The sequence below is a fragment of the Pan troglodytes genome, chromosome 10 (assembly GCF_028858775.2).
Source record: "Pan troglodytes isolate AG18354 chromosome 10, NHGRI_mPanTro3-v2.0_pri, whole genome shotgun sequence".
In the NCBI taxonomy this organism is placed as follows: domain Eukaryota; kingdom Metazoa; phylum Chordata; class Mammalia; order Primates; family Hominidae; genus Pan; species Pan troglodytes.
Genome location: NC_072408.2, coordinates 123,799,907 through 123,815,475, shown reverse-complemented (window position 1 = coordinate 123,815,475; position 15,569 = coordinate 123,799,907). Strand labels below are relative to the sequence as shown.

At 43.6% G+C, this 15,569-nt stretch overlaps 1 protein-coding gene across 6 annotated transcripts in view; it reads right to left on the bottom strand.

Annotated features, from left to right (window-relative positions):
- FBXW8 (F-box and WD repeat domain containing 8) overlaps nt 1–15,569 on the bottom strand; it is a 118,209-nt gene that overhangs the window by 13,143 nt on the left and 89,497 nt on the right. For all 6 annotated transcript variants that reach the window (XM_003313954.6, XM_509407.8, XM_054664667.2 and 3 more), the window contains one exon: nt 5,675–5,802. In XM_003313954.6, coding sequence (XP_003314002.1) covers nt 5,675–5,802 — 128 coding nt within the window. The remainder of the gene's footprint in view (nt 1–5,674; nt 5,803–15,569) is intronic.

The window sequence follows — 15,569 nt, the reverse complement described above, 5'->3', positions numbered from 1 at the left end:
GATAACAGTAGCATTATAATAGTCAAAAGGTGGAAGCAACCCAAATGTCCACTAATTGATATAAAGAAAATGTAGTATATCTGTACAAGGGAATATTACTTGGCCAGAAAAAGGAATGACATACTGATACATGGTACAACTTGGGTTTATCTTAAAAACATGCTAAGTGGAATAAGCCAGTCATAAAAGGTCATAGATTACATCATTTCACTTATAGGAGATGTTCAGGCAAATCCAGAGAAAGAAAGTAGATGACTGGTTGCTTAAAGATGGAGGGGATGAGGGAACTGGGGAGTGACTGCTAATGGATTTGGGGTTTCTATTTGGGGTGAAAATGTTCTAAAATGGACTGTAATGATAACTGCACAACCTTGTGGACCTACTTAAAACACTGAATTGTACAATTTAAATTGGTGAATTATGTGGCATGTAAATTAAATCTCAGTACAGTGCTAAACTTGAGACCATGGGGGAAAACACTGGAATTTGCTGGCTCAGTGACTTAGCAACCCAGTTACAGCCTGACATTTGCCCTTAGCACCAACTCTTGGTTCTCCATAGCACAGCACGGATAAGCTTCTCCCTGCGAGATCCCCAGTTGCACGGTGAAAATGAGCAGATCACAGATGAGAAGACTGAGAGCTACAGAATAGGAAGGGCCCTCATTTAATACAGCCCTTGACTGCCAACTACTGTGCTGACTTAATTCACCGAAAAGAAAGGAGGACGTTCTGATTCTGGCCAGAACGGAGTAAGCCCACTGCTGCCTCTCTCCTGCCGACTGCCAGCAAAACCTATGGACAAAACACAAAAACAAACACCTGAGGACTCTGGGGAGTCAACCCAAGCCGATGGATTGCAGAGGAGAGTCAAACCCATGGAAGTGGCTGTACAGGGGAAGAGTTTCCCATGTTTTCCCTTTTTCCTCTTGCAGCCTTGCCCTGAGTATGGGCTCCAACATGCAGAACTGTGTGGTGGTGCAAGAAGCTAGAACTCCAATAGAAACTCCATCTTTCTGACCAGAGGAACAAAAGGGGGCCCCTGCCGTCCCCAAAGAATAGGGGTGAGGGTTACTGTAGGTTTTTTTCTCTTTCTTGTGGCTGTGCCCCAAGGACAGTCCCCAGTCACATGCTGCATGGTGGCGGCAATGCCAGCAGGTAGAACTCTGATAGAAACCCCATCTTTCTGACCAGAGAACTGTAAGGGATAGGAGTCCCTGAAGGCTGGAAAGTGTAAGGATTGAGAGAGGAGGAATCTCAAGAAAGGGATCCCATAATACTGTGTCTAAACCCACATAAATCCCAGGCTCATCCCTGGGCTATGTGGGACAGATTCAAAGCAGGACGGCAAAGGCTTTAAGAGCTCAACTAAGACTGAACCACTGCCAACCCACGTGGCACATGCGCAGACCAAAAACAGCATAGAAATTGAACAGCTTTGGAAAGCAAACTGACATTGGAGTCACCACCCACAAAGGGTAAACAGAACTTGCTGTCTGAACCTAACCAGGGTGACTGCCTGTTCAAAAGCAAAACAAAACAAAAATCATTCGTTGGAGGATTACACAACAGGATCCAGAGTGTATAAAACACAACATCCACAATGTCCAGACCACAATTCAAAATTACTTGACATACCCCAAACCAAAAGCCAAACAGGAAAATGTGACCCTTTCTTAAGGGAAAAGACAATTAACAGATGTCAACCCTAAGATAAGCTAGTTTGGGAACCCTCAACGACTTTAAAGAACTTGTTGTAGCTATATTCCACGAGGTAAAGGTAAAATGCATGGGAATACTGACAGTGACAACCTCAGCAGAGACACAGAAACTACATATAAAAAAAGAAACAAATGGAAATTTTTAACCAAGAAAATATGAAATCTGAAATAAAAGATTCACTGGATAGGCTCAACAGCAGAATGGAGATGACACAGGAAAGAGTCCATAAACCTGAAGTCAGAGCAACGGAGATGATGCAGCCTGAAGAACAGAAAGAAAAGTTTGGGAAAGAACATGAACAGAGCTTTGGTGGCCTGTTGGAAAATTTCACAAGGTTTAATATTTACACTATTGAGGTTATTGGAAGGAGAGGAGAAAGGGAATATTCAGAAAAACTATTTGAGGAAATAATGGCAGGAAACTCCAAATTTAGTGAAAGACATAAATATACAGATTCTAAATGCTTAATAAACCCCAGACAGGGTTTAAACCAAAAAAAAAAACAAGTGATTACTTCCTGCAGACTTTTCCTTAGTGACTCATTCAAGCTTCTCATAAATGTCCCAATTCCTAAGCTATTAATTCATTGTTGCCTTCAGTGAATATATACTTTCATTTCATTGAAAACACCACTGATAATAATAAAAAATAAATAAATAAATAAAAAGAAAACACCACTGATTCCAAGAAGCATCATTACTTTGTGTAACTTTTAAAAATGCTGCCATTTTATGATGCTATTGTAAAAGTCCATTCTGATTTCATAGATGTGAAACAATTTTTTTAAATGTACATCTTAGAATAAATAGAAAATATACTGTGCTAGGCACCCGCCGAGTACCAGAGAGAGTGTGGTGAGTGGAATGGACATGAGCAGCCAGTCCTAATGCCGATGTGCATCACTCCCCGTACCATTACTCATTGCTCTTTCTTCTTAGTCTTAGTGAGAAGAGACAAAATATGCCTTCAGAAAAACTCATTGATCTACACTGATAAAACTCTTATGCAAAATCTCACTTTTCTCTCTGCTCCCATCTTTACAAGCCTTCCCTCCCAGCGAGGGAAAAGCATACTCTAACATTAACTCAGTTTCCACCCCAATCTTTCTCTTGCTCTTCATCAGACTCTGTTTATTTTTTAGTTTTTCTTTATTTTTTGAGATGGAGTCTCGCTCTGTCACCCAGGCTGGAGTGCAGTGGTGTGATCTCAGCTCACTGCAACCTCTGCCTCCTGGGTTCAAGCGATTCTCCTGCCTCAGCCTCCAAGTAGCTGGGATTACAGGCATGCGCCACACCATGCGTGGCTAATTTTTGTATTTTAGTAGAGACGGGGTTTCACCATCTGGCCAGCCTGACCTTGAACTCCTGACCTCAAGCGTCTGGTTTTTCTTGAGTGATAGGATAGATCCTTTTTCATTTTTACTTTAAGCTCACTGTCCCCCCACACCCCCAAAATAAAACTCCTTATAAAATTCCACCCATGTTTGCAAACTACTTAAAACTGATTCCCTACTTTAATGAAAACATTTTTGTCTTAATCTGGGGCAGTTTTATGTACCTTTAGAGTTCATCTCATTCCCAAGTTATTTATAAAGCACTAAGAGAATGCAGTGGGAATTAAGTTTTTAAAATAGGAAGGTTCTAGGGTTTGTAAAAAATTGCATCAGTCAGTAAGTGGCAGCCAAGGACATAGTTCTCTTCATAATATTTGACCCCTTACTCCCACTTTTGACATAAAACATAAGCTATACAAGCCTGGGCCAGCATCTCTAATGAGATCTTACTCATAGCTATTAAACCTCTGGGGAAAAAATGTAAGACTTCCCTCTACCACACTTAGTCTAGCTTCCTCATTCCTTTTTTCTAGATGTGCAATTTTTATTAAAACAACAGATTTTAAACCTCTATATTCTAAGCTGCTGACCGAGCAACCCTGACTCAGGGAGTATTCTTACATATGATGGCTGGCCCCTAATGTACCAGCAGCGGGCACACAGCTGGCACTACTCTAGGACTCACACTGGTTAAATGCCAATTTGGATGCCCCACCTCCAACTCTAAGTCACTAGTCTGTTCTTTTCATCCACAGAGACAGAGCGTTTTAAAAAAAATGTAACATTGGCTTACTAATAAAATGGACTTAACATAGTCAGGTTTGGACTGCAAACTGACCAGAGAGCCCTTTGACACTATGCATGGAACACCTCCCTGGCAGTGCGTACATAATGAGGCAGCTTGCTCCAGAGGAAAAGTCAGCTTTACTGAGTGTATACAGTCAGCCCTCAGTATCCACAGGGGATTGGTTCCAAGACCCCCTGCAATTCCAAAATCTACAGATGCTCAAGTCTCCCTTTACATATAAAATGGTGTGGTATTTGCATATAACCTACACACATCCTCCATTAAAAACCATCTCTAGATTACTTATAAGAGCAAATACAATGCCTACACATCACTTCATTATGATTCAACATAGTACTTGGCTTGCTGCAAATTCAAGTTTTGCTTTTTGGAACTTTGTAGAATTTTTTTCTTAATATTTTTGAAATTATGCAGAAAACAGAGGTTTCTTCGCCACAACACCCTTCTGGTTTCCGGTAAGCCTAACCGTGGCTGAAGATATAAATGTTCACACTGCAAGCAAACTGTGAGCACCACCCACCATCCCAAAGAGCTCTCCACATCGCCTCTCCTCAAAACCAAGCAGCTGCCAGGTCCCTGTGTGGAGATCCTAGGAGAGGAGCTTGGAGCCTCTGTATAGCTCAACCTGAAAACTAAAATGCGGGATTAAAACTACAAACTGACTTGATTCTTTTGCCGTGCCACATGTGGGGCCACTTATCAAGCCTAGTTTCTAAAGAGAACTAGCCCAGTGCGTGCCCCACACACACACTGAGGAGTTCAGTTCTCAAGCACCAGAACATCAGCCATTTTAGGAGGCCTTATTTTTCTTCCCAATAAAGCATACTCACATCATTTCCTTGCTCTAAGTTGGGGGTGGGTATCTAGGGGTGAAGGTTGGGAGTTGAAAATATTATTTGACAGAATAACTATTTTTGCAAGCTGCTGCACTGGCGGGACAGAGGCCTGGGATCTGGCACAGAGGAGTACCCGCCTCACGATCTGACACCCGCCTCCGAGCAGCCCGCCACCTGCAGCCCGGGGCCGGGCCCAGGGGAGGGGGCGCCAGCAGCCCCTGGCCCTCAGCCATGCTACCTCTCTTCAGGGCACTGGATCAGACACAGCAGATAACTGGCCAAAAAAAAAAAAAAAAAAAGGAAAAGAAAAAAACAAGGAAAGAAGAGGCGGGGAGAAACCTAAAATTTGGACTCAAAGGGTCTTTTCAAACACTTTAATCCTTTTGTGCTGATGGTTCCTGGGGCGCCCGGGGCTGGCACAGGCCCCTATACCGGGAAAATCCGACTCCCTAAGCCAGTGCGTTAAAGAGAAGGCTGCTAATCAGCTAAATAGAAAGTGGAATCTGTTCACATGAAGTCTCTCTTTCCTTCCATCACCAGAGGGACACCACCGTGTTCTGAAATACACTCTTGACATCATTTGGCAGGAAACCCTATTTTGCTGAACATGATTCATCCCTTAGGTTATTGTTTTTAATATTAGAAAGTGAGCTTTCAAGTGCCAAACAAATTTTGCAGCAGGGGACAAAAGATATTCCAAGTGGTCTCCCTGGACCTTCTACCAACTGCGTCCACCAAATGGCTTAAAAGAAAACCTTCCCGTGGTGCTTCAGAAATGAAGCAGAGACATAGCTACATCCAACTATTACCTAATACAGGACTTTGTTCTCTGAGTCTAGAGTGTTTATGGGATCGGGGCTGAACTCAGGTGGGCAGAGCTGTTGAGTGAGAACCGGGCAGTGTGAGCAGCGCAGTGGGGGCCGGGCCTTGGCAGAAGCCATGGGGCTGCAAGGCAATGCCCTTCCAACTCACGTACCTCCCGTCCATGTTGCCACTGACCATGAGGTTGGGAGGGCTGTCGCTGAGGTTGACACACGTGAAGTCACGGAGAACGTTACCCAGCTTCAAGAGGCGGCGTCCTGCTTCCAGGCTATACACCAGGATCTGAGAGAGGAAGAGAAATGTGTGGGCCCACAATTCAACACACCAGGCCAACATCAAATACTTTCATTTCACCATCGTGGAGGGCATGATCCTTATCACTCAGCTCCCGTGAAGATGTTCTGCCGCTTAATTTCCTGATCTTTTTCAGGTTACTGATAGTATAGGGACATGGCTATTAAGAGTGCCAAAAAGAAATGCAAAGGAAGAGAGAAGGAAATCCAGCGAATTCCTCAAGCCAAGGTGCACACTCAGGCCACAACGAAAACGCAGGGAAATCAGGTATTCTAATTTCTTAACAAAGAGAAAGCCGTCTGGAAACCATGGGGCCACTGACTGCTTCTGATTTGGAATGAATGGGAAAGCTCGCAAAGAATCAGGAAGCTTGCAGATGAGCCAGCATGAGTTCTCATCTGAATTTACGTCACAGGCGGGAAAAGAAAGAATAGTACAAGGACCAGGAAGATGAAGCTTGCATAGCCACTGGATGCTTCCTTCGGACTGAACTATAAACCAAAACACAAACTCACTCCCAAACACTTTTCTCTTCACTCTCTGCTTGCTAATGTTAGGATGCTGTGTTCCATAGGGTATGAAAGTAAATAAGAAGGTACCCCTGATTTCCAGACAATGCACTGTTATATTAGAACACCTCTGTGTCTTCTCTCCAGCAGGGGGAAATTTACGTTTTTTGCTTAAAAAGTATTAATTCAATTCAACTTAATTCAAAGAACATTAAATGCTTCCTATGTGTCAGTCACTGTCGTAGGTGCTGAGGACAGAGTCCTTGCCTCAAATTCACATTCAGAAGGCTCCTCATTAACACACACACAAACATACCAAGTTCTGAGCATACTTTCTATCCTGGAGATCATGTGGTTGACATTTTTAAATTAATGAACTCAGAAGTTTTTGGTTTTTTGAGGGGGTGGGGGAACAGGGTCTTGCTCTGTCATCCAGGCTGGAGAGCAGTGGCAACATCATAGCTCACTGTAGCCTCAAACTCCTGGGCTCAGGCAATTCTCCCACTCAGCCTCCCGAGTAGCTGGGGCTATGTGTGTGTAACACCACAGCCTGCTGATGATATCTTTCTTTTTGAAAAAATTTTTTAAGTAGAGAAGGGGTCTCACTATGTTGCCCAGCCTGGTCTCAAACTTTTGAGCTCAAGTGATCCCCCTGCCTTGGCCTCCCAAAGTGCTGGGATTACAGGCCTGAGCCACTGCACCCAGCCAAAGGTTTTTGTTTTTGTTTTTGAGACTGAGTCTCACTCTATCGCCCAGGCTGGAGTGCAGTGGCGCGATCTTGGCTCACTGCAAGCTCCGCCTCCCGGGTTCAAGCGATTCTCCTGCCTCAGCCTCCTGAGTAGGTGGGACTACAGGCGCCCGCCACCACACCTGGCTAATTTTGGCCAGGCTGGTCTCGATCTCCTGACCGCAAGTGATCCTCACCTCAGCCTCCCAAAATGCTGAGATTACAGGCATGAGCCAGCACGCCTGGCCTCAGCCAAAGGTTTTAATAGTAATATTTTGTAGAAAGATTTCTCCTCTCAGCACACACGAGAGTGATGTGCGTTTCTTCTTGTCAGCCTATACATTTATCACTTACCATGATACAGATTTTTACTTTAGTATTGAGAAGTTAATAATAAATTAAATATTCTCTACCTTGAAAATAATCAATCCTGTCAACACACATTTCTAACAAGTGAATCTTTCTTTGGAAGTTTCTAATGGTCAAAACAACACTATAATATTAACTATTGCTAACAGCATCTGGAAGGAAGAAGGACAATTTCAAAATTTAAAATGCCCTCTTAATCCATAAAGACTACAGAGAACAATTGCAGTTGAAAAGAAAAATTTCTGACGCAGAACATTTCAACAATTTTAAAATATCAAGAGTAAATTTATTCTTCCAAGTAAGTATATAGAAATAACCAAATCTCTTATCTTCAGAGAATAACCTAAAAATTATATAAAATCGGCACCTGGAGGGAGAAAATAAAAAGAGCAACCTCACGTTCTATTATAAAAGTAGTATTCTGCATCCACTTTCGAGTGTTCTCTTGTTTTTAAAATACTCCAACTTCTGCAGCAGGAAGGTAAGGCCTTTAAGTCGGTAGAATGTTGATGGTAAATCTAAGAACTGAAATCTGATACTGAGTAGGTCCATGTGTCTTTATGTCTTCCAGTTGTTCTTTTTTGACAAGTGGATAAATTATTTCTTAGTGATATAGTGAGATGTAATCCCTTTCCAAAAAGACTCTCTGCAAATTCATCATAAAGACATCTAAGTTAGTAGTCCAGAGCAGTATTTTCTAAAATGTTTAATAATTCAACGAATCAGAACTATCTGAAGAGTACCTTTACCATGACGTTTAGTTAAAGACTACAGAGATTAGAAAACACATTACCCATCTCAAAGGCAGTTCTTTCCATGTTACAAGTCCCTTAACGACCTTTACCACTTCTCCCTCCCTCCCACGCACTCTCTCTCTTTTAATAAGGTTGAGCAAATGGGACTTCATTTTATCTGATTGCCATAGACTAGTGAGATTAATTATTCATGCTCACACTCTCCCTCTTGTTAAGACCATGCATTAGACTAATTTTTCTCTTTATTGCCCTAGTTGGGTGAGTCTCAACCCATGGCCACTTGACTCATTCTCAGAGGTGTACAGATATGCTGGAAAAACCTACCCCAGCTCAAATCCCGGAGAAAATATTCTGCACTAATGCAGCTGCCAAAGATGATGTTGAGGATGGTTCCTTTTAAGTACCAGGTATATATTAGAGAAGCACTTGAACAGTAATTACAGAGCAAATTTTTGCAGGCAATAGATGTTTCTGTAAGAATTAGCTAAAACAGCTAAACCATGTTGAGGCTGGTTGTGTGTTTTACAATGGTGACTATAGGAAATGCATGACACAGAGAAGAATTTTTCCTCCTCTTTGGCTTCCAGGTAGACCTAGAAGGCAATGGGGGAAAAGCAAGCACTATCTTTAAAAAGAACTCTAGCAGAAAGTTCTCTATTCATCTGTTTTTTTTTTCTTAGAGATCTTAAAGTATTTCCATAAATCCTGGTCTTAGAATCTTAACTTGCAATTTTGTCAATGATTCTGATGTATCTGAAATCTATTTCTAAAAATCTTTTTCTGATTTCAAATATGATGCATCTTACAACAAATTCTAACATAATAGAATTCTATAAAGGAAGTGGTAGCCCTCTGTATATTCATCTCTCACAAATCACCACTTTTAACAGTTTGATATATATACTTTGACTTCTCTTCTGCACATCTGCCTCTGTGTGTATACACATTTTTTTCCTAAATGGGATTATTTCACAACTCCTTTTCCCTACATGTCAATACCTATAGATAGATCTTGTTCTTTTTAATGGTTGTGTAGAATTTCTCTGTGGATACACAATTCCATATGGATTGTTTATAATTTTTAGATAAAATACATAATGCTGTGATTCATTCAAGAGCTGGCCAACAGATATTTATCAATCATCTTCTAGGCACTGGAATGAACGTGCAGGGACGCTGGGTGACGTGCAGAAGTCCCAGCCTGCTGCCAGCTGACAGAGCCCACCTCTTCTCCAGCTGGGGCCTGATCGCCAGCTGTCCTGCTCCTCCATAGATGGGGCCTGCCTCTCTGAGGAGACCCACCGATCATCTTCTAGCCATGTCCTGGCAGCTGGTGTCCTAAGCAGCAGGGGCGGCGGTCCAGAGTCAGGAAGGAGACACCAGCTACAGGCCCAACAACTGGGAGGCATCAGCCACCGCCGTGGGCAGGCGGGCCCCGCAGCATCCAGGTGTGGCCTGGACTGGCTTTCCAGGCAAACTGTGAAGGAAAGAGCTGAGAGATGGCTCTTGTCCCTGTGGGGGTGGGAGGCAGGGTGAGCTCAAGGCAGACCAACTTCTTCCTTCACCCAGTAAGAAATGGGTTAACACTGCAAGCTCTTCCTAAATTGGGGGCTATCACCCTCATAATTAATCATGAACCACTTGCATACTGAAATCACTGTGAAAAGATGATAGAGCCTTACCCTCTCAGAATTTTGGTCCTATACTGATGAATGAGGAAAGGAACTCTGTGTTTTAATTTTACCAAAATACTGAGTCTTCATACTCAAATACCTGCTACAGGCATTAAACCACCACCAGGCATTAAGCCACCCCAGCAGCTGGCTCAGCTCCCCAGAAGCCCAGCACTGTCTGTCCAGAGAGCTCAGGAGAAGTCAGAAGGCTTCCTTACAAGACAATAGCATTTTAAAAGCTTTTTCAATTGAAGATGATTTGTTGGCCACCATTTAAAAAAGGGCAGTGGCAAAGAGAGCCAAAGGTTAGGAGGTGCTGTGCTGGGCTGAGCGGAGTATAAGAGAAGAGGCACGAGAGGAAGATGTGACTACACTTCCTGAAGATGATACCATCTACCCACTTTCTTTTCTGATCCCTAGTAACCTGCCTCACATATGTGGCTCTTGGCTCTTCTGAACAGGGAAGTTGTGATCAGAAGCCAGATGCTGGGCAGTGAGGCAGTTAAACTGCCTGCTCTCTTCTTTTCCGTCCACTCCAGCTGCCTTTGTGCTCTCTTCTCCATGATGTCCTCGGCACATAGTGCCCGTTCCCCTGGTCAGTGCTGACAGTCCTTGCTGTCTGCACGCATCACGTGGTGTTTCGACAAGGTCACCCTGACCTGTGTCTTATCTTCTTCCGGCTCTTCCCCAGATCTGTGGTTCTCAGATACTGGAGGGGAGGAGGCGGTGACTCCAGCAGGTCAGGGGAGGCTCTGCAGCACTATTACCAAGCACCACACCGCATCACACTACACGTTGTAACACTCTCCTAGGCTTCAACTCTAAGGTTCCTAACTCTAAGATTCCTGGGGACAGAGATCCTATCATTCATTCATTCATGTGGCAATTATTAAAGGGCAGTACATGCCAGGTACAGTGTCAGTTACACATTCCCGCATCTCACTAAGTGCCTGCATTTGTGTTTGGAGGCTCACTGATTGGTACACGATGCCAGGCAAATCCAGAGCTTCCTATAGTCTCAGACCCCAAAGATATTCAGATGTTGCTTTTAGTGCTTTAACACCTTCCTCCACTCCTGGATCTTGCTGCTGGTATGTACAAAGGAACTGCTCCATCCTACCCAAAATAGAAGATGGTTCCACAGAGATCTCTTCATACTATCCAGATGCCAGAGTGCCCCAACTACATCCAGTCTGACAGTCCCACCTCTGACAACATGGCAGACAAGAATGTCTGGAAAACCTTGCCATTTACAAACAGTGACCATGCTGGATAAGACTCAGCCTATCATCAAACAGTCCTTCAGACATTCTGTTTAATAAGCAATCAGAGAAATTCACAGGAACCCAAAATGGAGAGAGCATGAAACCCAGATGAAGAGAGCACGAAACCCAGGAAGGTAAGAGAGCATTCAAGTCAGGGGCTAGTTTGGGCCCTCCCTCCAGTGTCAGGAGCCTGGAGAGCTGGGGAAACAGGAGACCAAGCATCTGCCCAGCATGAAGTAGAACCTACAGTTGGGTCCCTGCAGGGCTACATACATTCAGTAAAAAGCAAGCAAGATGGGGAAAGTATCTATTGGTGCAGAGAGCTTACCCAGAAACGTGTCTGCCTCAGGTTCAGTTCGGGGTGGAAAACAGTCTGAAGTCACATGTCTGCCCCCACACAAGTTCTGGGTTTGAGTTTACACCACCTGCAAGGCTAAAAGAATCCAAGCCTAATAAAGTATTTTCGGGTTGGTAACATACCTCCTAGTACCTTGGCAGAATCTTCTCAGGAGGGAAACAATTTCAACTCAAGCCCCTTTAAGAAACCTACAAATCAAGATCAACTGAGTATTAGCTCACAATTAAAAAAAATCCAAATACAGCAAGAAGTGATTTATCATATGTGAGACAGAAAAACAAGGAGAATTAGACTTCCAGGCAAGATCAAATAAAGAATACAAAATAAGCATGCTGAAAATGTTTACAGATAAAAGAGGGAGAGGATAAAAAGTAGGAAATCGGATTAAGCAGATTTGAAAAATAAAGCAGAGAATTTCTAGAAATTAAAAAGTCAATGGATGAGATAAGCAAGAAATAAGAAGTCCGAGAGAGAAACTGTGGACTGGAATACCGAGTTGAGGAATTAGGCGGAATGTAACAGACAGAGAGATGGGAAATCTGAATGGGCAGTGAGCAGCACGGAGGAGGGGAGAAGCTGCCTTCATGCACACCTCCCCTGAGCTCCACGCAGAGCATCGCGATACATTTCCAGTAAGATAAGGGCCGAGAATTCTCTACAACTGAAAGGAGGGACACACAAGAAATCCCAGACAGTATAAAAATAAATAAATAAATCCCAGACATACAGAGAGACATTGGCATGAAACCACAGAAAATTAAAGACAAGGAGAAGATCTTAAAAGCAGTCAAAAGGACAGAAAGTCCTAAAAGAGAATGACAGACTGACAGCCAACTCGTCAGTAGTGTCAGTGGAAGGCAAAACCAGTCATATCCTCAAAGGCTGAGCGAAAATAACTGTCAAGCTAGAACTGTAAAAGACTAGCAAAACTACCTTTCAAGGATAAGGATGAAATGAAGGTGCTGTAAGAAAGAAACACAGAAAACACTTGTGACCAAGTCCTTATGAAAGAAACTTCTAAAGAATGCACTTTTGGGAGACAGAAAATCATTCCAGAAAAAAGGTCTGAGGTGCTGGAAGAAATAGTCAACAAAGATTCAAGTAATGAGCATAAAAGAATCCAGATGCTGTCTGCAAAAACAACAATGCTGATTTGGGGGTTAAATACATAGGATAATCTGTACCTAGTCTTTATTCCAACCAGTCAAATGCCATGAATCAGGAAAAAGTACCATAACCATGGAAGATGCCAGATGCCCAGGGTGCGCCCCCCGCACTGTCTGGAAGGAACAGAAGCTCCTTTGGATACCTGTGCAGTGTTTGGCACATAGGAGGGGCTCAGTATACAGTTGATGAAAGAATGAGCAGATGAAAATACACCGTACATGTCTGCGTGTATCTACCCCTTACAGGCGACTGCTATGCTGGCCTTACAGTAAAGACAGGCTTCACGCATACAAATGAACACACAAAGTCGATTTGCTGTCCACCAACTGCAATGTATACAGCTGTTTGCTAAGTGCCAGGTACACTTTTATTCACTACAGATCTTCACGTACAAGACTAGTGATGCTCCTTTTTAAAAAACAAAAGATACAAAAGAAAAAGTCCTATACATCTTCATGGTAGAATTTACTCACGTAAACGACCCACATTGCTATTCTGACCCAACAAAAGTAAGATCCACAGAAACGTGGAATTGAACTACAAAAATGCAAGGTGTGCATATCAACGTTCATGCACAAAGCTAGGTGAACAGTTTCTATAAATTCACAGATGAGCTAAGACTTTAAAAAAACAGGGATGAGAAAGATAGACAACTGGGGAGAGGGGGAGCCAGTGACAAAAGAGTAAATCATACACAAAACAGCCAATAAAAAAATAAAAAAGCAGTTAATATACATGAATAATGGATGTCTGATTTAAAAGCAGTTTACTCCGATATGATGTAATTTTTGACAATCAGCCAGAGAGACTATTTTGTAAGTCCTTGCCAGAGATAAGTCATAGCGTGAGGCTTGGTAACACGGCCGTATCTGTGAACATGTGGAAAATGACTTTCACCACCATCCCAAAGGTGACTTTCTGTTGGCAAACAGAAGCTTGCCTTTCAGGTGCACTTCGCAGCAGCAACCAGCAAGATGCAAATCTTGAAGAAATGGATCCCTGACCCCCTCAACGTTCCCTGCAACATGGCACCCCTTAACAGTCTCCATGACATGCTTCTGGCACCGTCCATGCTCAAATTCAGCACAAAGGGAGAAGCAGCCTGAGCCGCTTTCATGTTTAAGTTTTAATTGGAGTGACAAGCCCACGAGGCCAAGATATTTCAGGGATGGGACGGTGTTGCTGAGCGTCGCCAGGCGCTGGGTAGGCAAGGCCTGTGTGCGCTCCCCACCACCACGTGCCAATGCACCTGCAACCCCCGCTGTTCCAGGACTGGACTCTTCCCGGGCAGGCAGTGCCAACTGCTGCGGGCTGTGCCAAACATGGGGGCTTTGTGATGTGGGCAGATGTCTACAAAGGACCGGAGTGAGGCCAAACCAACACCTATTGTGACCTAAGCCTGAAAGGAACCCACAGAGCAAGAGTACACTCGGGTACAAATCCAGGCAAAAACCATCCAAACCGGCCAATCTCTCTCTCTCAGCACGTCCGTAGGTGCTGGGAATAATAAAGGAAGGCCAGGCCTACTTTGTGGAGTGAGCAGAATACGGCTCTCTCTTTGCTTTGGGATCATTTTTGTCTCAGTGCTGGTGTAAGGGTAAGAAATGTGATCATGAGGACCTGGTTAATGCTCACATAACACAAACAGGGAATATTCATGTCAGAGCAGTGAGTCCAGCGAAGAGATGATAACCATCGTGCAAATGTATGACTGGGAGCTGAAAATCCTTACACCCTCCTTCATGCTCCCAACAGGCCTCATCCCCACAGAGAGCATGGGCAGTGTCAAAATGCCAGGAACACTGACACACGGAAAGAATCACCAAGAGAAGGTTATAATATCTATCTTACGGAGTGAAAACTGAGGCTGCAAACTATGAAGTGAACTCTTTAAAATTAAAGGCAACTTGCATACTATTTTGAAAATGAAAAGGTTACCATGAGATGCTCATAATGTACAATATCTGTATGCCAACAGGACTTAGTGAACATTGCACATGAAATTCAGTATATTACACTAGCTTGGTTATCGATTTTCTTTTGACTAGCCTGGCAACTTCTAGTTTGGCCCAAAGTTAGACTGGACAAAAGCTTCTAGAAGAGGGCAGGCAGGCAGCTAAAATCAGATCACTGAAACAAATAGCCCCAGGGGGAGACTGGGAAGCCACAGTGAATAATCAGGGCCTTTGGTGGAGGGCAGCAGGTCCACCCAAGGGCTCCCCCCAGCTCTCTAAGGCATAACGGCCTCTACTCACTCTACATGGTGCATGAGGTATTGGCAGAGATATGTGCTTAGCAGCATTTTGCACATAAACAAACACTACACATATGAGCTCTTCGTAATACCCAGGACATGCCTTTCACACAAATTCCTTCGGAATATCCTTCCATTTGAATCTCACAACCACCAAGAGGGAGAGAAGACAAATACTACTGCCTACATTTTGTGCATCAAGAAACTGAGGCTTAAATAATTTTAAGCAGCTTGCCCCAAATTACATGGGCAACAAAAGGAGCTGAGGTGGCACTAGGTGGAGCCCAGCTCGTGTCATTCCTACGCCACTTTGTGACCATATCACAATGTCTTTCCTGTCCTACCAAAATAGTTATTAATAACAGCTAATATTTATAATATTCTCTTACATGCAAAACACTGCTATGATGCGTTATCTCACCTGACCTCCACAGTGCTGTAAGGTAGGTACCATGATTTTACTCCCTTTACACAGGAGAATATGGGGCCCTAAGGAGCTCAAACCTCTTGCCCAGTTAGGAAGTTTTGGCACCAGGATTCAAACCTGGGTGGGTGGTATCAAAGCTCATGCTCTTTAAACCTCTACCCCAGGGTGCTCAAAGTGTGGTCCCAGGACTAGCAGCCTCCGCTGCACTGGGCACTTGTTAGACATGCAAATTCTCAGGCCCCACCCTCGAC